Source organism: Tenrec ecaudatus, chromosome 6 (assembly GCF_050624435.1).
Source record: "Tenrec ecaudatus isolate mTenEca1 chromosome 6, mTenEca1.hap1, whole genome shotgun sequence".
Lineage (NCBI taxonomy): Eukaryota > Metazoa > Chordata > Mammalia > Afrosoricida > Tenrecidae > Tenrec > Tenrec ecaudatus.
The window spans coordinates 14,131,639-14,154,545 of NC_134535.1; the positions used below are offsets into that span (position 1 = coordinate 14,131,639).

The window sequence follows — 22,907 nt, forward strand, 5'->3', positions numbered from 1 at the left end:
TCAAATGCTGTAGCCAGTGTGCCTGAGGCACGGCAGGTGAGCAGGGTGGTGTGGCTGCTTTGGCTGCTTTCCTGTGGCCTGGGGTTGGACACTCTGTTTGGACTTTGGATTTAAGTTTCTGCTGGGCTTCCCCGGCTCGGCCCGTCGTTGACCTAGCCTGAGCCTCATGCACCGAGCGAGTAAGAGAGTGTCAGAGAGGTGTTGTTCAAGCCGTCTGGAGACTCTGCCAAGGGGCCGCAGTGGCACAGTGGGCTGCACACTGAACTGCTAACCCCAAGGTCAGCATTTCGAACCCACCTGCTGCTTCATGGGAGAAGGATGAGGTTGTTCACTCCCTTAACGACTCAAAGCTGCGGCAACTAATGAGGACCTCTCTCCATCCTGTCCTGTCCCTGGGAATTGATACCCCAGTGTGGCACCAGTTGAGGTGAGACTTAGTGGGTCTTGTATGTGTGTGTGTTAGATTGTGGGAAGGTGTTTTAAATGATTACTTTTTAACCGTAGCTTGAGATTTGGGGGTGGAAGAAAAAAAGATTTGCGCTCTCTCAAGGAGACACACTGGGAGGCCCTTTCAGCCCTGACCCAGTGGGTCCTGCCCAATGCTGTTATGAAAGGCGGCCCATGTGGGAGATCAGACCCTTTCCCCAAAGTTCCTGCCTCTTGAGATGCTGGGAATGAGCTGCATTCCTGGGGTGGCATAAATCACTGGGAGTCCAGCAGGCAGGATGTGACTTCAAGGCCCTGAAGTGGGCTGTGTGAGTGACTCATTATGAATGCAGCGGCACAGAGAGCAGAGGAAAGGGGGAGGGGCGCCCACCCTAGGGATCTTCCCACCAGGGGCCTGTGAGCTCCAGTACAGAGCAGGGGGGCTGGACACAGAGCTCCTGGGGGCTGGGCCAGCGTCCTCACATATCCTGCCCCGCCCTTGTGCAAAAGGGGGAAACCGAGGCCCGGAGGCCTAGTCAGCTGGCAGAGTTCCTGAGTGAACTGGTGCGTCTGGAATTCCTCTCCAGTCTGTCTGCCTCCTGCGCCCAGCCTTTTCAGAGACGGCTCTTTTCCCTTCCCCTAAAAGCCATGAATAAGTGATCCCTGTTGGAAGGGCTGCCTCCCTGACCACGCTTTCCATGGCGTCATCTGAGCTGATGGAGGTGACCACTGGATCGATCCCAGAATGTTGCTGCTGACTGCCGTCCACTCACTGGGCCCTTAAAAACAAAGCAGAGAAGGGCATGCCAGGCGGGGCCCTGGGGTGAGAGGACCGGGGGCAGCCACAGAGCAGCAGTGGACTTGAGCAGGGACAGACGATAGCCGTGCTTATGCCTGGGAAAGAACAAAGGAGATGCGGAATTGCCAGTCTGAGCATTAGGCACGGAAAGGTGGGTGGAAGCGATTTTACTGCATTCGCTCCCCGGGCTTTGGCCCTCTTGGAAACGGGGGGCTGTTCCCCCTTTTCTGAGTCCGTCCTGACTCATGGTGACCCTATACAACAGAGTAGGACTGCTCCATCGGCTTTCCAAGAGTACACATCTGGATCAGAAGGGGCCGCCTCGTCTTTCTCCTGAGGTGCGACTTGCTGGAAGTGGCTCCAGGCTCCCTTTTGGGTTTTGGCTGCGTCACTCAGAGCAGCCAGCCGCCAAAGGCTGGGTAGGTTCCGGACGGTGCGGCCTTCCATTTCTGATTTGGGCTGCATTTCTCAGCTGTCCCCTTGTGCACTGAGACCCAGAGGGCTGCGATTTCCCATGGAGATGGCGGCCGTCTAATTACATCTTCCAAGTGTGGCTATTTTTCTCCTTTGGGTTTCAGCAAGCTGTGCTCAAACGCTTGAGGAAAGAAAAACCGATCTCTCAGCAGAACCAAAGGGAAGAAAAGACCGCGCTCCGGGCGTCGGAGGGGCTCAGGAGCGCCCCCACCCCACCCCCGGGCATATGAGCTTGTGTGGGAAGCAAGTCTCAGCTTGGGATGCGGCGTCGGCAGGCCGATGGGCAGGCATGGCTGGTACACATGTGCTGTGCGACTCCAGCATTCCAAACAACAGCAGCCAAAGGGGTCCTTGCTGTGTGTGCGTGTGTGTGTGTGTGTGTGTGCCTGTGACACCCCCATACCTGAATGACTTGCTTATCTTTGCATTTTCTCCCGGGAGGCTGTCAGAGCTCATTACCCCGTAGGCAAGGCCCACGTATGACCTCACTATACAAATATTGAGTCAATTAAAAGGAAAGGCAAGGGTCCGCCATTGCCTTGCACCACGAGGGCTGATTAAGCGGACTGCTGTCGGGCCACCCCCTCTCCCTGTCAGACACCAGACTGAAGGGCACTAGGAGTTGTCTTGGGAGGGGCGATTATGCTGAGCATCTGGGTTCCCAGAAGAACCCCTGTGAGCTGCAGATGCAGGCACTTTGGATAGTTGAGTTCATCCCACAGTCCCTTTCTGTTCCCTGGGTTCTGCCCCGCCTCTCATGGCTCCTGGGGTCTGGGGAGCGGATGAAAGCAGGGTGTATACCTGAGTGGTCGGAAAGGCTGTCTGGGTGGGCTTGCTTCTGGGTTTGGGAGGTGATGGGCAGAGGACCCCTAAGGCCAGGGAGCTGGCTGGAGCAGAGCTGGAGGCTGGAGCCAGGGCAGGTGACCATGTTAGTGCGGGTGGGGCCAAGAAGAGGCCTTGGCTGACGGAAGTGGTTGGGTCTAAAGGGCATGGTAGCTCTGTACCTCCTGACTTGCCTCTGTCTACCTGTCCTCCATCAGAGTGACTGGCTGGCTGGCTGGTTCGCCCACTGTGTAGGCCTTGAGGATGGGTGGTGTCTCAGTGGAAGGGACTCAGCCGGACACTTGCTTTGTTCATGAGACATGGGGTCCGTCCGGGAGCTACGGATGCCCAGGTGCTTGGGACCCTGCCCAGAGCTCCTGGAGCTGGCCCCTGTCCTTGAGGATTGTGGGAGGAAGTGAGCCCTAAGGCTCCCCGCGGTGCAGGCACCTATGGGAGGGAGAGCAAGTGCTGCTTTGTCTGCTGGGCGCCGCGCCACTCCACCTCCTTCAGCCCTTCCTCCTCCTCTCCTGCCACCGCTGCAGGCTTCTCACCCACCAGCCAGCAGAGGTCACGGAGGGTGAGCTCATTAAAATACAAACCTGATGAGGTCACCCCTTCCCAGGCCTGTGGTGGGTACCAGCTGTCTCTGGGGAAAAGTCCACCTTCCTTTACTTGGCTGTTAAGACCCTGGTCTGCTACCCCGTCTCATCTGAGTCACGGGACTCCCACCTGCCCAGGAGAAACCTGCCCCGGAGTCTTGGAGTCTTTGCTGTGTGATATCGATGACCAGTGATCTATTGGATACAAGGTCAAGTGCCAAGGACCTCAGACCCAGGCCCGGGCAGTGGGCCACTGTGGACATTCCTCAATGTTCCCTCTGCTCCCCAAGCCCCTCGTGGGACCCTGTGGGGAGGGAAGGGGCAGGGGGCATGGGCCCTGGGGCCCTGGTGCTAAATTCCTCTCTGGCCTTTCCCTGGTCTGGTTTTCTTATCTGCGAGCATCACCCCAGGCTTGGGCTGGAGTCCTGTTAATGAAACAAGCCCCAGCTGCTTCTGCGAGCAAACAGCATTCCTGAGGTGGGAGGGTGGAGGGAGGGGGCGCCTCCGTCCCGCGCCCTTCCTCCTTACCTTCAGGTCCTGGGCTGCTAGGAGGAGCCCCTCCTCCCCCACAGCCTGGGAGGGTGGGCGCCTGGAGGGGTGCCTCTCCTGGCCCGCTGCAAGGCTGGCCTTGGATGGCAGAGCTTTGATCTTTCCCGGTAGTTAGCCGCTCTGGTCACCCTCCAGTTTGTGCAGGGGGGCTGGTGGGCGCCAGCTCTGGCTTTCGTTCAGAGAGCAGCCCCTGCCAGGCTGTGGGCAGCTTGTAGGTGGGCAAACTGAGGCCCCGGAAGGTTGGGTGAGTTCTGTAGGGTCACACAGCCGGTCAGTGCCAAGCCACAGGCACACCCCCCTGGGGGGGGCCCTTTGTAGGAAGGAGGGGGGGGCTACTGAGGACAAGTTTGTGTTGGAGAGTCCCTTACATGTCAGGGGGTCTAGGGAACTTGATGCACATATAGGTCTTTCTGGGGGGTGGTCTTGCCCGTTTTCGAGGTCTGGACGTCAAGGGTCCTAGCAGCTTCACGATCTCAGGAATCATGAGTGGGAGGATGAGGGATTCAAACCCTGTTCGCACTGCAAAGCCACACCATTAGGGTGCACACAAAGCCATTCCATTAGGGTGCACACAATTTGTCCTGGGGTTTTCAGGATGGGCACCCCAAACGGCCAGTGTTTTTGTCCCCAGGCACCCTCTGCCGGTTCTGATTGGGACCAGCATGTGTGCAGCAGATGTAAACGGGTTGTTCAGGAGAGGCAGGAATGGGTGGCCCTGGTCCTTTTGTGGGACACCAACCAGGCAGAGGCCGCACCAGCCTCGGTCCCTTCCGATGTGTCCATCGGCGCCTCCACCTTGGTCAGTCATAGGGCACTGGAAGGTTCCAGAAAATGAGGTGGCTTATTCAGCTGTTCAGGTTCTTGGGGTGGCGTGTGTGTACACATAGAAGCTCCAGTTCCTCTTTGTGGGCCAGAAGCCCGAATGGGTGTGGGAGAGCAGTTGTTCTATGACTGGTGTGGTTCATAATAAATGAGGTGACTAAGACCCCCTGCCTGCTCTCAACTTGGATCTCAGTGCTCACTTCCGGCACTGCTCGGGAGCCCTGGTGGTTACGTGCTGGATGCGATCCACAAACCCACCAGCTGCTCTGCTGGAGTAAGACGGGACTTTCTACTCCTGTGAAGACTTCCAGGCTTGGAAATCCACAGGGGTCGCTCTACCCTGCGCTGTAGGGTCACCGTGAGTCAGCTTTCACTCAATGTCAACGAGTTTGGTTTTGGGTTCTGGTGCAAGGTCAAGGGGATTGCCAGTATCCTCCACCTTCTCCCTCACACCTTCTTCGCCTGTGCCTGGGTCGTCACTTACTGCTCACCGGACTTCTGCCCGGGTCAGGCATCGCGCTAGACCACTGCCATCGGGAAATGCAGCCTGGTCTCTGGCCGCCCATAAAACGGCAAATCGGCACAAAGTGGTACCATCCGGCTCTTCGGTTGCTGCCCTGGAGCATGGAGCACAGAAGGGGGGGTGGACATCTTCCTGGTGGGGACCTTGCTGGTGCCCATTGCTAACCCACCAGGCGCTCCGTGGAGTGAAGACAAGGGAGCCTGTTGACAGACAGGGCTGCTGCGGGGAGGGCCGGAAGGAGCTTCACACCCTGCCTGCCTGTAAAGAAGGCACGGCCGGCCGGCTGGCTCTCAACCTGATTTTCATTTGCTGTAGTGCAGCATCGCGGAGTCCTGGCAAGCCAGCAGATGCATCCAGGTCCGAGCCCAAGCCAACCTCACTACCGTCAAGCCGATGCCTACTCATGGTGGCCTTGTAGGACAGAGTGGGGCTGCCACTGTGAATTTCTGAGACTGTAAGGACCGCCCCATCTGTCTCCCGTGGAGCAGTCGGTGGTTTCCAACCTTACGGATCACAGCCCAATGTGTACCCACTACGCCAGCTGGGCTCAGGGCCCCTAGAAGGCAGCAGGTTACAGGGGAGAGCCATTCATTCCTGGGGGCAGTGCCAGCAGTGGGGCGTTGCTGGGGTCCTGGGTATCTGCCCCGGGCACTTGTGTTTTATTAAGGACCCTTGCCCTGTGGCCCTCGAAGTTGGGAGGGGGTTTACTTAGCAGAGATTCCAACTTTGCACACTCACCCCTTCCTTCTATCAGTGACTCTCGTTTTGGGGTGTGTGTGTGTGTGTGTGTGTGCAGTTTTACTCTGAGGACATTGTGGCCAAGAGTTAAACGTTTGGCACTAACCCAAAGGTCGGTGACTCGAATCCTCCCAGCCTGGGAAACCCCAGGGGACAGTGCTGCTCCGTTCTGCTCTCACCGCTCGACTTGCCTGGAAACCTGCACGCACACCACAGGGGAACGTTCAGAGACAGTTTTGATCATCACAGCCTGCAGAGAGGCTGCCAGGGTGGCATGGGCAGAGACCAGGGCTGCTGCTGAACATCCTGCAAGTGCACAGGACAGCCCCCGCCACAGAGAAACCCTCTGGGCCCAGGCGTCAATAGTGACAGTGCTGAGAAGCCCTGCCCTAACCCATCCCTCCGTCAGCAGAGCTGTCCGTACCACCCAGCACCCTCTGTCCCGATTGTGGCCTTTTTCTTCACGGTCTTCCCCATCGCAGAACCTGCCACCACGGCAGATGTGCTGGTCATGGTTAGGTTCGCCCACCTAATGGTCCACACAGTGAGTGTGTGCTGTCGCTGACTGCCCTGGGAGGTCGAGAAGCTGGCGGGCCATCTTAGGGTCACAAAACAAGTGACTGCTCTTCCCGTACTGCTGGGCAAGTCCGGCTGTAGCGCGTCTCCTGGTCCAGGGCGGATGTGGAGCTTGCTCCCTCTGGTCAGTGGCCTGCTGTCCAGGGGCACGTTCACTGGCTGCATGTCTGTCCATCTGTCCATCTAGTCTTGGGGGCCCTTGCACCTCTGCCAGGGTCTTCTGCATTCAGCGCCTGCCTGGCCCCAGTTGACCCAATCGCTCTCACAGGTTTGGCCTCCTGTCTGTATGTATCACTTTACAAAGGCAGCTGCTTTCACGGCCTTCCATCCAGGCGAGCGTGTGGTTTCAGAAAATCCATGGAAAAATCCCACGACCTTTGAATTCCATTTCTTCCATGAACTTTCTGAAGTCTCCGGGTATCGCCGTTTGGCTGTTGAGCCGATTCTGACTGTGTGTGTGTGTGTGTGTGTGTGTGTGTGTGTCACAGAGTGGAACTGCACGCCGCGGGGCTCTCATAGCAGTGACCATTCAGAAGCAGATGCCAGGCCTTGCTTCTGAGGCACCTCTGGGTGGGGCTGGAACTGCCAGCCCTTCACTTACAGGGTCTTCCTTCAATGGGATGGTTCATGGCCCCCTCCTTTATAGTGGCACAGAGATCCCTGGGTGGTCTCATTGAGCCCAGAGCCAGTAGAGGGGACGGGGCAGAAAGGAAAGTGGTGCTGTCTCAGGGTAGGGGTGGGGGTGGGGGCTGCTCGCATACATCAGTAATTAAGTGGGAACAGAACTTCCGGTGTCTGGGCCACTGCTGCCAAGATTGCTGGCCTGGAACCTGGGTGTGCCCAGGACTGTTGGCCATGGTCAGTGCTCAGGGAGGCTCCTGGCTGCCCAGGGCTCCACCGGTCAGGGTGTTCCACCACTCAACCGGGCTGTAGCCCCAGTGAGCCCAGTGGGCGAGTGTATGCAGACCCTCTTTTTGAAAGCCAGCCCGAGGAGATGGGTGTGTAGTTCCATTCAAACAGGGGATCTCCACTGGGTGTCTTCCCGGAGCCCCGGTGAGCTCATAGGCAGGGCAGTGTAAGAGGAAGCCGTGTGAGCCTGAACCCTAGCTGGGTGGCCTGTCTGAGCCTCCTGTGCCCAGTCTGTCAAGTGACCTTGAGGATCTGGACCTGGGGAAAGGTTGGGGCAGGCCCGCAGCACATCGGAGGGTCACAGTGTGGGCTTCACGGGACCCTAGTTGTTGAAACTGGGGCCATTGAGCTGGTGTAGTGGGACCCACCCTGTTTTCAGGGAGCAGCAGTGTCTTGCAAATGGCCATAGAATAGAGAGAGGGGCGGAGGGAGGGAGCTCGCTCCCTGGGCAGAGAGGAGGGTAAAAGGCCAACATGGATGCTTGGGTGTGAGGGGAGGAGGAGACTAATGGAGGTATTAAATTTTGGCTCAAAGCAGAGGTTTTTGGTCAACCTACTTACTCCCAATTTCATCATTTCCTGAGAATCCTAATTTAGCCTCCGGTTGTGTCCTGCTCGATTATGGCCTAAAAAGGCAACTACTTGGGTTTCTCGGGGTTGGAATGGCAGCACCGCAGGAAGCCAGGCGTGGAAGGGCTGCAGCCTCAGCCAAGCCCTTGCCTTCTCCAGGGGAACGTTAACCCCTGGTTTGCCTGTCAGCGCCGCCCCTCAGACTCCTGGACTTTGTATGTCCCCCAAACGTGAGCTACAAGGACCTTTCCACAAACAGGTATAAGTGAGCCTTGTTTGTGCTGAAAGGCTGCCTGCTGAAAGGTGGGCCATTCCAACCCGCCCGGGGGTCAGGGGGCACCTTGGAGGCATGCCTGGTGCCCTGCTTCTGAAAGGCCACTGTTGGAGAACCCAAGACCACTGCAGGGCAGTTGTGCTGTGCACACGTGGGGTGGGCAGGCAGCCGGGAGCCAGAACAAACTTGGTGGCAATCAGCAGCACCCAAACTCAAAGAAACCAAGCTCCCTGCCCGGCAGCCCGTTCTGACTCATAGCGACAGCCACAGGGGCTGGTCGAAAATGGGGGGATGGTTACAGTTTCATCCCCCCCCAAGTTACTGAGTCAGCCATTACAATGATGTGGGTGGTGCTGCATCAAACTGTCTGGGATGCCCTGCTGGAGTTGCTCAACCCCTGGCAGCCTAGTGGTTATGCCTTGGGCTGCTAACCGCAAGGCTAGCAGTTCGAAACAGCCAGCTACCCCTCGGGAGGAAAGACTGGTCTTCTACTCCCTTGAGGGACTCCATACAGTCTTGGAAACCCACAGGGGCAGCTCTCCCCTGCCCTGAAGGGTCGCTATGTTGCTCACAGCTTGATGGCAGTGAGTTTTTGGCTCGATTTGTTGGAAAACACTATGGTAACATTGTTCAGTAATACACATCCGGGCCATAGACATGTCGGAGCCACACTCTGCTCAGTTACTTCCACTTCTGGGCAGCATGTCTCTCGCGGTGGCCTTTGCACGCAGGAAGCCTGGTGTTTAGGAAATGACCATGGCCACACATGTACAAATATGCTTGGTACAGTTGATGTATGGAATGTCACAGGAGCTGTCAGATCCCCCGATAAATGATTTGAAAAGAAGAAGCTTGGTAAGAGGAAAGCACCCAGCGAATGGGAATGTAAACTCCCGGGTTGGCCGGCTGGGCAACCATTAGGAAGCGGTCATTAAGCTGCCACACTAGGGTGCCGTCCCTGTAAAGAGGGGAAATCCAAGAGGTCAAAGTCTTGCTAGGCTCCACCTCTCCCGGGAGACCTGGGCTCCTGTGGACCAGGGCTAGTCTGGGACCAATTAATAAACAAACCAAAAGCCTGATGATTTTGCTGGGTAGTGGGTTTGGGGTGGGGGGGCTGGAGGGGTGTAAGAATATAGGGGGAAAGGGTTAATTCTTTTTGAAAACCTTTATGTTGTAAGCCCTTAAACTTGCCTTCAAGGGACTGTTTAGCCTTGCCTTCAAGGGACTGTTTAGCTGCAGGTGGGAGAGGCGACCCCTGGGCCTTGTAACAGTTAGCAAATGCCTCTTTAGGATCCTTTTCAAGTGCCTTTCCTCCCACCTCTTCCATTGTTGTGTGGTTACTTTGTTACAGGTACATATTAAAACGTTTAAAATTGTCCTGGAAGGGAAACATAGCGGAAATGCTGCCCAGTCCACCAGGGGCACCACGAACTCTCTCACCCTCCGTCCTTTCACGCAAACCCGGTGGGCCGCTAACTCCGCCCATCGAACCTTTCGAGTTGCCACTGTCGAGTTGCCACTGTCGGCTCGCTCTTTGAAGGACAGGCAGCTCCTCAGCCCAGCACTGTGCTCAAGGCTGACTTAAGCTAAACTAGGGTTTGCTCTCGAGAAGATTTAAGGAGGTTTTCTTTTATTTGGTCTCAGGTTTAAAGATGACCTCATGGTAGTAGTTTGGGGGATTTGGGGTTCACCAGCCCCTCTGGCTCCCCTAGCACCCCTTTTTCTTTCTAAATGTTACTTGTTGCTGTTCAGAGCACAGCACAGGCCAGTCAACAGTTTTTGCGGGTGCCATTTCCTGAGCACTGCCCTCTGTTTTGGAGTTGATCCCCTCCCCACTGCCTCCATGAACATAACCACCCCACCCCCTAAGGTTCTTAATTCTTAGCTGATTATCCATTGTAGTACTTGCTTCGATCTTTGAAAGAGGGTAATGCTGAAGGCAGGCTTTTTTTTTTTAAACTAGCTGAAGCTAAACTAACTTGTTGTTAGGTTTTAAGAAGACTTCAGGAGATCATGTTAAGTAGAAAGATGAGCTCAGGGCAGTAGCTTGAGGGGTTCATCCACCCACCATGGCTCCAGAACCCACCCACCCCCAGTCCTTGAGATTAGAAAATTCTGTCCTGCACCTCCCCCTTCTTGTGATCAGGACCCTGCTGTTCTTTGCTTATGACTTTTAGGTAATTGGTCTCCAATGGAGGCTGAAATGACTTGTACCCTTTAAGGCAGTGGTTCTCAACCTTCCTGGTGCTGTGACCCTTTAATACAGTTTCTTATGTTGTGGTAACCCCCCCAAACCACAAAATTATTTTTTGATGCTACTTCATAACTATAATTTTGCTACTGTTATGAATCGGGAAACCCCCGTGAAAAGGTCATTCGAACCCCCCAAAGGGGTCGTGACACACAGGTTGAGAACCACTGTTTTAAGGGGTGAGCATTAACCTACGAGTCTCTGCCCCTTCAGCAGCTACTTGGTGGGGTGGGGAGGGTAGGGCAGGAGCCTGCTCAGCTGACACAGGTGGACATGCGTTCAGCTGACCCCTATGCTTCCTGAGTCATCCAGTTCTCGAATGTGTATGTTCTTGTCCAGCCCTGGATGAGGTGAGGTGGGGGGTGGAGGGCTGCTTTCATCGAAATCCTATTGTTTAGTGTGACCTCTGCGGCCCTCCCCACCAATCTAACCCAAGTATTGATCTTGGCAGTGTTTCCGGCCCACGTCATTCCAGCCCAGTTGCTGAAGCCAAACAGCTGTGTCCTTGGCCTGGCAGAGCAGGCCCAGCCTTGCCTAATGAGACGTTAGTGTTTGGTGGGGAGGTGGCACTGAGGCTGGGGGACCTCCCACCGCCCAGGCTGCCCCTTTGAGTTTAGCTCCTTTGCTCTGTTGGCAGAGGGGCCCTGGGGGTGTGTGGAGTGTCCCCTCCCCTTGTATATAGAGCCTGTAGCCCTCAGGAGTGGACAGAGACGGCTTGCCACTGCCCTCCTCCCTGCCAGCTGCCGAGTTGCCTGTGTGCTGGCCTTGAGCACAGCCTGGGTGCAAGAGGCCAGTGCTGCCCAGATCCCTGGAAGAGCCTGCAGGGCCCGTCCCACATGTGACAGGGAGCCAGCTCCCAGACTGGCCTCACAGTGTGGCAGTTGGTTTCACTGAGCTTGGTGTTGCTGGAATCAGGTGTTTGGTTCCCGTGGGAGACGTAGCAAGTCCTGGCGAGTTGGTGACCCTGGAGGTGGAGGGAGTGTGGTGGGCAGTGAGTGCAGGGAATGCCTGCTAGGGCACACCTCCATGGCCCTGCTCCTGCAGTCACTGCCCCGCCCCAGGGACCCGGCAGTGTGTGCTGGGAGAGCCAGGCGTGGATCTGGATGGCAGAGCACCGTGGTAGGCTGGGTGGTTCTGAGCCTGTTTCCTCTTTCCTGAGTTGGGGAGCCTGGTGCCCTAGTGTTCGTGCATTGGGCAGCTGCCTGCAAGGTGAGCAGTTCAAGGCCACCAGCCGCTCTGCAGGAGGCAGACCCAGGCTTTCTTTCTCCATAAAGCGGGATGGCCTTGGCAACCCAGAAGGGCAGCTACATGCTGCCCGACCGGTCCCTGTGAGTCGGCGTTGACTCGGTGGCGGTGTTTGGTCTTTCTTGATGGCTCTCTCTGGCCCTGTTCTGCTTCTGGTCGTGACAACGTTTCCATGTTACCCTCAGGGCTTTCCACGGCTGATTCTGACCCCTTCCTCCTTGTCTGTTCTCAGTCTGGAAGCTCCGCAGACGCCCGTTCCCTTTGGGTGGCTCTGCTGGCATTTGGAATACCAGGGACACAGCTTCTGGCAGCACACAAGCCATCACACGTGGGTGGACGTTGGGGAAAATACGATCTTTTTTCCCAGGGGGGTTGACGGTTAACTGAGGCTGTAGATTAGCGGAGCCCCATATTCGAGGGCCAGTGCTTATAATGCGCACCCCCCCCCCCCCAGCTGGTGTGGCCTTGTAAAGGGAAGACAGTGACCTCTGTCCTCCCTGGGCTGCTTCAGTGTGAGGTTTCACTACAGCGGAGCCAGCCTGTTGGGCTTCTGGGATCAAGTGAGCATCCCTTTATGGACGGGCCCCCCTTGTGTGTGTGGTGTCCATGGAGAGCCCAGGAGACCCTGTGCTGTGATGGTGGGTAGGTGGTGGGGTGGCTGAATGCATGGGGGTCTGTGGGATGGACAGCACGGAGCCGGAGGGCAGTGGGGCACTGTGGGGGATCTGTGTAATTGGACAGGCCAGGGAGGAAACAAGGACAGTTGTCAAGGACAGAGCTGTCAAGAGACCTAGGCACTGCCCTTTGCTTAGCTCACATGAAAAAGAGCCAGTGGCAGGCTCCTTCCCTGCTGACCCGCTGGGCTTGCTCTCTCTTGGGGGTGGTCCTGGCAGGGCTGTGGAGAACCTGCAGGAGTCTTTGTGCTAGGGGTGCAGTCCTGGCAGGGCTGTGGAGAAACTGCAGGAGTCTTTGTGCTAGGGGTGCAGAGCATGCCTCCCGCAGGGGTGCTGGTGAGGCCGTGCACCCTGCAGTAGCTGCCCTGCTCCTGGACTGGAGGTGCCAGCAGTCATCCTGGGAAACAGCCCCCCTGGAGCCAGGCCAGAGGCGCCCCACAGCCTTGCTCTGGAAGCCATTTACTGAGCCCAGATAAGGTCTGGGCAGGCAGCCCCTTAGTGGGGTGTGTATGTGCATTAGATTCTCCTTTTGTTATGTGCCTTGCCTGTCCTGGGGATCTGGAGGCCAGGCTGGTGCTGGATTCCCCTGTGGGCGGGTCTCCAGGGTTTCTTGAGGGCCCGTGGGGGTTGGGGAGCCCTGACTTCCTAGGCAGAGGGGTGTAAAGACTGGGCTCAGAGGGGCATTGAGGGTGTGGCAGCGGTTCTCTGGGGAGCCGGTGGCCACAGTGGGGTCTTAGAGCGGGCTCTCCAAACCCTGCTTTGGTGGGCTCAGGCCTACACCTGAACCTACCCTCTCCAAGCAGGACTGGCCACAGTGTCCGGGGAGAGCCCGCAGGAGCAGGAGTGGCTGTGGGCAAGGCCTTCAGCTCCAGGGACCCGGCGTCCCCACCTGTGTAGTGGACCGGTCGCACACACGACCCACCTCCCTCGCAGAGCTCCTGCTGGGAAACCTCTAGGGATCGCAGAGCGCGGGTGACGGCATCTCGGGCACCACCAAGCCTCGCAGTTGGAAGGGTGGGTTGTCACGTGGTCATGATTTCGGCAATCAGTTTGGAAGACAGAGCAGGGACACCGTGCCTCATTACACCTGGCCCTCAGTTGGTGAGGGCTGCAGCTCCACCAGCGCCCCGGGGTCGGGGAGGCGCTCTTACTGTGCCCCCAAACCCTCAGCCACCGGCTTCTTCTCTCCTGTCCATATTTCTCCAAACTGGATCACCGAGATGGCACTTCAATCTGGTGGCCTTAAAGAGGGAAGGAAACGTGTCTGGGTTCGTTTTCCTCACGCGGTTGACTCCGTGGCAGGAGACAGCGATTTAAACGTGAAAACTCCCACAGTGTCTGGCCGTGATTGGTTGCACTTTTTTGGTCGTTTGTGGCCTGTGAGCCGTGTACTCACTGCTCCGGAGTCCACACTCACCCGTGGTTTTCCCACTCCGTTAAGTTTGTGAGACACCGTCCACGCCAGGTTTGTGAGGAAGCACGCGTCAGCCCCTGCTTACCCTCCTGACTGGGCTCTTCTCCGCCCCTGCCAGGGACAACCCATGTGAAAAGAGGCATCGATTCTGCTGGAAGGTGCTGCAGGCTGTGGGGAGAGGCAGGAAGGAGCCAGCAAGGCCTGGAAGCAGCAGCTTTCACGTGGGTGAAAAACTGTGAAGCTGGTCATTACAGAGCGCGAGCATAAGTCAGCCCATGCTTCCCTCGCTCACCGAGGAGTCTGACGCTGGACATCCCTTACCATCAATTCCTTCCAATCTCTGTTGCTTGGTGCTGTCTGGTTGAGGTGGTTCCAATCCATAGCAGCCCCATGCTCCCCAGAAAGAAACCCTGCCTGGACTGCACTGTGCTCCCCGCTGTCCCAAGCTCTGACCCCCTCGGCGCAGCCTTGGCATCCGTCCCCTCCTTGAGGGCCTTCCTCCTTTTCCCTGCCCGCGACTGTACCATGCGTGATGTCGGCCAGCGCGTCCCGACAACACGCCCAAAGCAGACGAGAAGTCTCGCCCTCCTCACCCCTCTCGAAGCAGCATTTTGGCTGCACTTCTTCCAGGACAAACGTGCTGGTTCTTTTGGCAGTCAGCGGTGCCTTCCCGGACACTGTAGTTCAAGTGCATTGGGTTTTCCTCAGGTTTCCTTCTCCGGAGTTCAGCTTTCATGTGCATATGAGGCACCTGGACCTGGTGCACCTCAGTCCTCAGAGTAACAATAGCCTGGCTTTTGTTAGCTTATATTTTCCAGCAATGCATGTCTTTCTTCCTGAAAGTGGGGGTCGGGGGTTGTGCAGGACAGCCCTGGCCGCCGACCGGGCTGCGCGGTTGTATCTCCCCGCGATGCCCACAGATAGGCCGGCTGACGTCCTCACCTCTGACGCCTGTGTCTGTTCCTTCCCCCCAGGTCCTGCCGTGAGTCACCATGGCGCAGCAAGCCGCCGACAAGTATCTCTATGTGGACAAAAACTTCATCAACAACCCGCTGGCCCAGGCCGACTGGGCGGCCAAGAAGCTGGTATGGGTGCCCTCCGACAAGAACGGCTTCGAGCCGGCCAGCCTCAAGGAGGAGGTGGGCGAGGAGGCGATAGTGGAGCTGGTGGAGAACGGGAAGAAGGTGAAGGTGAACAAAGATGACATCCAGAAGATGAACCCGCCCAAGTTCTCCAAGGTGGAGGACATGGCCGAGCTCACCTGCCTCAACGAGGCCTCCGTGTTGCACAACCTCAAGGAGCGCTACTACTCGGGGCTCATCTACGTAAGTGGCGCCGTGGCTCGGCCACGCGGGGGGCACCCAGGCCTGGGGGGGTGGGGAGTGTTGAGTGAGACCCAGTTCTGCATGGCATTCGTTACCTTTGGTCCAGTCCCAGCCGTCAGCCCACAGAACTGGTCAGGCTTCCCCAGGCCTCTGGGGTCTTCCTGTCTCTCACCGCCTGGTGGCAGCATCGTGGTCATACACATTGGGCTGCTAACCGCCAGGTCACCAGTTCAAAACCATACTCCTCGGGAGAGAGAGACGGGGACTCCCTACTCCCAGGAAGAACGTGTTCCAGTCTCGGAAACTCACAGGGGCTGTCCTCCCTATCCTATAGAGTCAGTGTGAGTTGGCATCGACTCAAGGGGCGGTGAGCTGGGTTTGGTTTCTAACCGCCTGGCGGTGGCCGCTTGTAGTGGGGAGGACGCGTGCCATCCTTCCCCGACGGCTTTCCACCTGGTGCAGGTTCCGGCTTTCAAAGGCGCTTCTGTTGGCACCAAAGGAAACCCACTGTCAGCCCTGTGTCGGGCACGTGAGGCGGCCCGCCAGCTGAACCGGACTCGGCACCTAAGAGCATGGCCGAGACACGAAGGTGCAAGCCAGTGTGGTAGGGGGTGCTGCTTCCTGGTTTCCCCTGGGTCCCGCTCACCACCCTGCCTCACCCCCTTCTGCCATCTTGCTCTTCATTTAGGCCCCGCCCAGGCCCTGTGTGGGGGGAGTTCGAAGAGGGAGCTGGCAGGATTAAAGCAGACCCCACCCACCCAGCATGTTGGAGCCTGCTCCCTGTGGCCCTGGCATGGGGAAATGCCTTCAGAAGCCAGAGGCGGGCACGGACCTCAGAGGACCAGGAGGCCTCTCTTTCCTTTCCCCTAGCCCTCTCACACTTGCATAAAGACAACCGTCACGGGACCATCAGGAAGTGACCACTTTTTCTTCCCCCCCGCCCCACCATCAGTAGTCGAAGCTTCCAGCTCTCAGAGCCCCCGGGCCAGAGGCTCGCTCTACTGCCGACCTCAGATTCCTCTGTTCAAAGAGACTTCCTTCTGGTTCTGTCCCCACGAGGGAAGAAGTATCTGTTTTTTATTAGTCCTAAAATAGCACTGTATTCAAATATGCTCTTCCATCCACCTTGGACTTCTTGGTGTTGGGTCTGGATCAACAATTCTTGAGAAATTATTTTTTCCCCTTTTGGCAGGATGAAAAAAACAAAACCAAACCCTCAGGCGGGTATTTATTGTGGTCCTCTCATTTTACAAGGAGCCCTGGTGGCCTAGTGGCTACGTGTTGGGCTGCTAACCGTAAGGTCCACAGTTCAACACCCCCAGCCACTCCTTGGGAGAAAGATGGGGCTTTCCCTGAACACAGGAACCCTGCTACCTTGCCTTGCCCTCTAGGGTCGCTGTGACAGATGGCATTGACTCAGGGCAGTGGGAGGAGGAGCCCCAGTGGCAGGGCTGGGGCCACCCCTGGACTGCAAACTGCAATGTTAGTGGTTCAGACCTACAAGTCATCCTAGAGGAGAAAGATGAGGCCGACTGCTCCCTTAAAGTTTTGCAAAGCCTCGGAAACTCGATTTAGGCTCACTCCGAGTCGGAATGGGCTCGATGGCAGTGGATGTGGGATGTTAGGTTCAGAACGACTGTGGTTGTTCAGCTTCGCCTACTCCCGTGGACCAGGTGTTTCTGTGCACCCTGCATGCCTCTGGGGCCCTCTGTAGGGTCACGGGGCACTTGGGGTTTCCCAGCAGTCCAGGCAGGTCCAGCAGTACCTCGCTGACAGCCGAAGCCCTCTGATAGCAAGGCCCTCTGCTGCCCACCGTTGGTGCCCACCTTTTGAGGGAGAGCCTGATTAGCAGGGGCCCCATCAATAAGCAGATGGACGGAGCAGTCTGCTCTGACCCCCCAACTGGGCAGGCGGGAGGAACTAAGGCCCCTTGATGGGAACACACTCCCCCATTGTCACACTGCTGACCTAGCTGAGCCTGGAAGCAGAGCTCCCTGGCTCTCAGTGGGGTCTGTCTCCCTGTCTGTCTCTGGCGTCTTGTAGAGAATGTTCTCCAAGACCAAAGGAACATCCACTGAACAGTTGCCACTCCTGTGACTGCCAGCCACTGAAATGCAGGTAGCGCCCTCCCTGCAGGGTGAGGTGGGGGCCATAGTGGCCTGATGCCTGGGAGCGAGCATTCCTCTTGGCTTCTGGTGGATCTGCTGTGCTACGCCACTAGAGCTAGCCCAAACCTCGTCCTGCCCCTTACCAGCCACACGCTGCGGTTGAGCAAGATGCCAGGCTTCACTCCACTCGAGGGCTCAGCCTGAGCCAGCCTCAGCTCTTGCGCGTTGCTGGGGCCGCTGTGCGGCTCTTTGCTATAAACGAGGGCACCCTGCCCTCTGCCCCACTGGGCCCAGCAGAGTTTTGCCTCGGACCGAGAGGGGATCACAGCTGGGGAAGTGCGCTCCATGGCCTTTCTCTCCCCCTTCCTGGAGGTTTTGTCACTCTTCCTCTGCGGGCGCCTGTGCTAGACAGACAGACAGGGTGGGGGGCAGCCCCGGAGCTTCCTCTGCGGGTGGCTGTGATAGACAGACAGGGTGGGGGCTGTCTCTGAGCTTCCTCTGTAGGCGGCACTGTAGGCAGCAGCTCCCTGTTCAGCCCTCTGCTGACCTCTCCCATGTGTGTTTCTGAAGCTGCCGACTAGCTCCTTCCTTTAGAGTGCCCTCGCTGGGCTGGTGATAGAGCCCTGGCGAGTGCAGAGCTGGGGGAGGGGGGGGCTGGTGAAGCTGGGGCTGACGGGCGCGTGCTGGCAGACACAGACATACATACCCACACCCTGCTCCCCAGTTGCCATTCCCACTTGAGGTGGCTCCTGGGTGTCAGAGTAGAACTGTGCTCCTGGGACTTCTGGTGGCTCGATGTTTCTCTTTTTTGAGGAGAACAGATTGCCAGGCCTTTCTTCTGTGGCACCCCAGGCACCAACATCCCAACCCTTCAGTCAGCAGCGAGGGCATGAATGGCTTACGCCACCTCGGTGCCTGTGTGCCCTGTCTGCCAGCATGGGGATTCTGCGCACAGCTGCTCGACCCCGGCTGCGGGGGCGGCCGGGCACAAAGCCCCTCTGTGCCCCTGTGCGTGGGAGCTGAGCCGCTCCCTGCCTGTCTCGGCCTCCAAGGGAGGGCATCCCGCGAGAGTAGCCTGTGGAGTGGACTCCACACGGGCTCCCTGCAACCAAACTTCTAATCTGATGGTTTCAGTCCGGGGAACCTTGAGGGGCCATCTGCCCACCCAGCCAGCCATCCGAGAGACTTGTGCCTGCCCCCTGTTGCAGAGCACATGGCCCCACGGGACCTTGTGGTCCTGTGGCCCTGGGACCTTTGCCCCCATCGGCCTGCATTTCCTCGGCTCAACTTCGGGGAACAAGGATGGCTTGTTTCCGGGCTCCTGGGGTGGCCCCGCTCTCCCCAACCTCAATCTTGTCCCCACTCGACATCACAGGTGGTACGTCATCCTCCGGTGCAGCCGGAGCCCACAGGGTGGTGAGCCCGAGCGTGGACCGCCTTGCCCTGGGTGTGAAGCGCGGCGGGAGTGGGAGGACAAATGACCGATTATCTCTAGGAAGAGAGGAAACGGAGCTCCCGGTAGTCCCTCCTCCAAACAGCAGTCAGCCAAGCACATTCGTTCATTCCCAGGCTCAGCTGTTCTTCTGAGACCTGTGTGTGGCACGGGGGGTGGGGGTGGATGGGTCACTCAGAGCTCTGCTCCCAGGCCCAGCCCCGGCCTGCAGATTCCCATGCTGGGGCCCGGCCGATGCCTGGGAGGGGCCCCCGTGCCTGTGGCTGCATCCTATGTGGACCTGGGCGTGGGCCTGGCTTTCCACCAGGAGGCCTGTCCTCAGAGGGCAGGGTTAGGGCTGGGCTGGCACAAGGGGGGTTGCGGGTCAGGCACTTGCTACCATGGGGCGAACGATGAGTGGGCGGGTAAAACCAGCCCCTGTCCACTTGACTATACCCTGTGTGTCAGGTAGAACTGGTTCCACAGGGTTTTCACTGACCAATTTATTGGAGGTAGATGGTCAGGCCTTTCTGCCAAGTTAGCCATGGGTGGACTCGAATCTCTGGCCCGGTTAGCAGCCGAGCACCTTAATGTAATGGTCAGTACCACCCAGGGATGGCGCTGAAGAAAACAGGCTGCAAAGAGCTGAGAACAGGCCTCTGTTAGGCAAGGAGGTCAGAACGGGGGGTGCAGGAGAAGGAGGGGTGCTGGGCGTCCTCACGGTGGGGACATTGACAGGCTGGGTGCCCACCATAGAAAAGACTTCAAGAAGCCTGTGGGGGCCACATAAGTGTGCCTTTTAAGTGTCTGTGGACTTGAACCGTCAGTATCTCTCGAGAATTACAGAATGGGAGCTTCCTTCCTTCTGGTCAGTGTCCCACTAGCCCGACAGAGATGCCCGCCAGAGGGGACCCAGGGGCCTTCTCCACACAGGAGTGCATTCGGGGGTCTCTGCCTGCGTATGGGCTCCCTTGGGTCTCAGCACCTTTGTAGCTGGGCCTTTTCTCCCGGTGTCTCCCCACCCCTCTCCCCACGCAGACACTCCTCTCATTGTCCTTGGGTGCCAGTATGGTAACTGGACTTGGACCGCACAGGACACCTGCCCCAGGCTCATCCCTGTGGACACCCATGCCGGCTGGTGAGGCATGGCAGTGGTGGTGCTGGCGTGGCTGGCGCCTGAGGCTGCAGGGCTGCTGAGGCAGGGCCAGAGTGCCCGAGGGTCTCAGCTGTGCCCTGGGCTCCGGCTGACTTTGCCTAGGAGTGGGTGCACCTCTGCGAACCCGGCATCCTGACCCCTTCTCTCTGCTTCCCCTCCCTTAGACCTACTCGGGCCTGTTCTGTGTGGTCATCAACCCTTATAAGAACCTGCCCATCTACTCCGAAGAGATCGTGGAAATGTACAAGGGCAAGAAGAGGCACGAGATGCCCCCCCACATCTATGCCATCACAGACACTGCCTACAGGAGCATGATGCAAGGTGAGTGCCAGGGGGCCAGCCTCACCCACCTTTGCCCCCGTGGCCACCGCGGAGCTAACTCTCGCTCTGGGTCACGGTGATGTATGGAGCACCGCGCAGGTCTGTAAGCTGTCGTGGGAGGACGGAGGCCCACGGTCCCCCGGAGTCTGTGAGAGCTGATATGTGGACCAGCTCCCTCTCCAGCCTCGCCCTTTGGCAAGCTCTTGGCACTTGGGCCTCTGCCGCCGCCACCGGCCAGGCCTTTCCTGCATGTTTTCCACTTCTCCCGCCACTGCTGCTCCTGCTTTCCTCGTCGGCTAGAAAGGGGCCCGAGTTTCCCCATCTGTAGGACGTCCCCCTCCCCTCCCCTCTTCTCCCTGTTCTCCTGCTGACCCTCCTCAAACGCTGTCCCTGCCCGCATGCCTCCGCCAACACTTCTCCAGACTGTCTGCCAAAGCCACCCCGGGTACTTCCTCATTTTGCCTCCGTGCCCTGAGTGTGGCTCCCTCAACCTCGGCGCAGCATCAGGCAACCTGTGACCACACTCTCGGGAGACTCTCCTTCCAGGGGCCCTGGCTCTGGTTCCCCTCATCTGTCCTCCCCCTCCACTTGGGCAGGGATGCCCCCCCCCCCAACCCTCCTGTACGGTACCTGCTCCTGCGTATTGGTGACCCTCAGTGCCCTGGGCCCCTCCAAGGAGAGTCAGTCCCTGACCATGCCCTTTCTTAGGACACGGTGGAGGTGGGTGGTGGTGGGGGGGTGCCACCTGCTATCAAGGTGATTTGACTCCTGGGCCGCCCACCCCCTCGTGTGTGCAGAGTCAAATGGCTTCCACAGGGTTCTGCGGCCTGGGTCCTTTGGGAAGTTGACCCGAAGCCCAGTACTGCTGTTCTCTACCCGGCCTGGGCGCCAGGTGGGGGGCATTGGGAGGGTGGGATGGTGGTGCACATTTTGTTCCCCTTCCCCTCCTTTCTCTCAGCCAGTCCACACAGCGTCGACTTCACCCCATTTCAATCCTCTCCCCCTCCTGCACGGTTCCTGTGGCCACTTAATTCACCCTCTGGTCAAACCACCGACGTGGAATCTTGAAAATCCTAGAAGCAAGTTTCCTACGTTAATACTGTGAGAATTTTGTTAGCCAGGAGCGGAGGGCAACGGCGAGGTCCTCTTTGTACTTCCTGCAGACTGTACGACGGGTCTCACCTTCCTAAGTGCGCCAAAGCGTGATATGTGGGTGGGCACGCTATGTGCAAAAACCCACACAGCCTGACAGCGAGCCCGACAGCGAGATGCTTCTCCACACTACGTGCAGGTGGCGTGCGGCAGCTCCGTGCCTGGTCACTCTTTGACACCACTGACCCGGGATGGGCTGTGGACAGAGCAGGATTCATCGCCTCTGCTGCCCTGATTAAGTTCTTAGATTGCCGACAGAGCCTAAGGGGGAAAGCGGGCAGGTGTGAGAGGCCATGGAAAACCACTGTCAACACAAGACAGGAGAACCTGGCCCTGCGGGGCCTGGAAGTAGGCTTGGAGTTGAAGAGGCATGAAATGCCACCATATGCCAGGCACCTGGCTAAGTACTGAAAATGTAAAGGCCGGTTGGCCCTGCCCATCTAGGGGGCAGAAACAAGCAGGTCAACACTGAAGTCAAAGAGAGTATCCACAGAGCTCTGAGGGACATCAGCCAGCTAGTCTCTCTTGAGGGTTATCATGCTTCTGTCTTAAGATTTTTTTTTAGAAAGTGGCAGGGACCTGCCAGGCCATACAGGCCGATGTAGCAGGCATGGTGGCCTGGAGCAGGCTGGTGGAAGAGCCTTCTGTGAGGTTCCAGAGGTGCCTGGGCCTGTGTCTCCAGAGCCCAAGAGTCCGTTTTCTCCTGACTTTAAATGGGCTAGACGTGCACCCGGAGTCATCCGAAAGCTAAATTGTTGAATAAGGGGCATGTGCCCACACATGGATCCTGGGTGGGAACAATCTCCTAACTCGGCAGTTCTCACCCTGTGGGTCGAGACCCCTTTAGGGGTTTAATGACCCTTTCACAGGGGTCGCCTGATTCATAACAGTAGCGAAATGACAGTGATGAAGTAGCAACGAAAATAATTTTATGGTTGGGGGAGTCACCACCACATGAACCGTATGAAAGGGCGGCATGAGGAAGGTCGAGAACCGCTGTCCCCCTGGTGGTTTTCCAGAAAGCGGCCTTTCCTCGCCGTGAGGTGCCCCATTGTGACCAGAATAAGCACAGCAGCAGGAGGCAGCAGGAGGCCCCAGCAGCCATCTCCGAGGAGATTTGCTCGTGGTTTAGCTGTTCCACCACACAGAGCGTCCAGCTCCGTAGACTGGGGATCGCTGGACGGACCTGTGTGCTGGCTGGCGCAGACCTCGGTGTTGGCCAGAACCGGGAGGCCTTGAGTGGAGCCAGAGAGCTGCCCAAATTTGGAGGGCAAGTAGGCGGTTTCCTCTCGTGGAGACCAGAGTTCCTCCGCACTTGCAGGCAGTGGGAAACCTGGAGGCTTGGTGCCCGTTTTCCAGCAGTCTACGAAGGTCGTTCCCAGGTCCGGGTGCTTGCCGCAACTTCAGTCTGGGAGAGCCTCCCTTTGCTGGACCTGGCTCGGCTCTTGGTGACCGACCCACCGAGCACACCAGCAAGCGGATGAGCTCCTGCTTGTTGCACACAGTCAGCCTGCAGTGTTTTCAGTAGCAAGCACCTTGTCTTAGCAGCAGGGGGGCTGCCGATCAAGGAAGCTGGCCGTTTTCCAATGAGAGGGTTCACCGGCAGAGAGAGGCTCCCGGAGGAGCCTTTGCTTCTTGTCCTAAATCTGGGTTTGTCCAGAGCCCGGGGTCTGCAGGTGGTGGCAGCCACCCCCCCCACCCCCCGTCGTGAAACCTCTGCACGCACAGCTGCTTGGGCAGGAAATGGCT

At 57.9% G+C, this 22,907-nt stretch overlaps 1 protein-coding gene across 2 annotated transcripts in view; it reads left to right on the top strand.

Moving 5' to 3' along the window:
• The window catches only part of MYH9 (myosin heavy chain 9), an 89,138-nt gene that overhangs the window by 18,296 nt on the left and 47,935 nt on the right, over positions 1-22,907 (top strand). For both annotated transcript variants that reach the window (XM_075550993.1, XM_075550992.1), the window contains 2 exons: positions 14,639-14,989; positions 19,850-20,006. In XM_075550993.1, coding sequence (XP_075407108.1) covers positions 14,657-14,989; positions 19,850-20,006 — 490 coding nt within the window. In that variant the 5' untranslated portion in view covers positions 14,639-14,656. The remainder of the gene's footprint in view (positions 1-14,638; positions 14,990-19,849; positions 20,007-22,907) is intronic.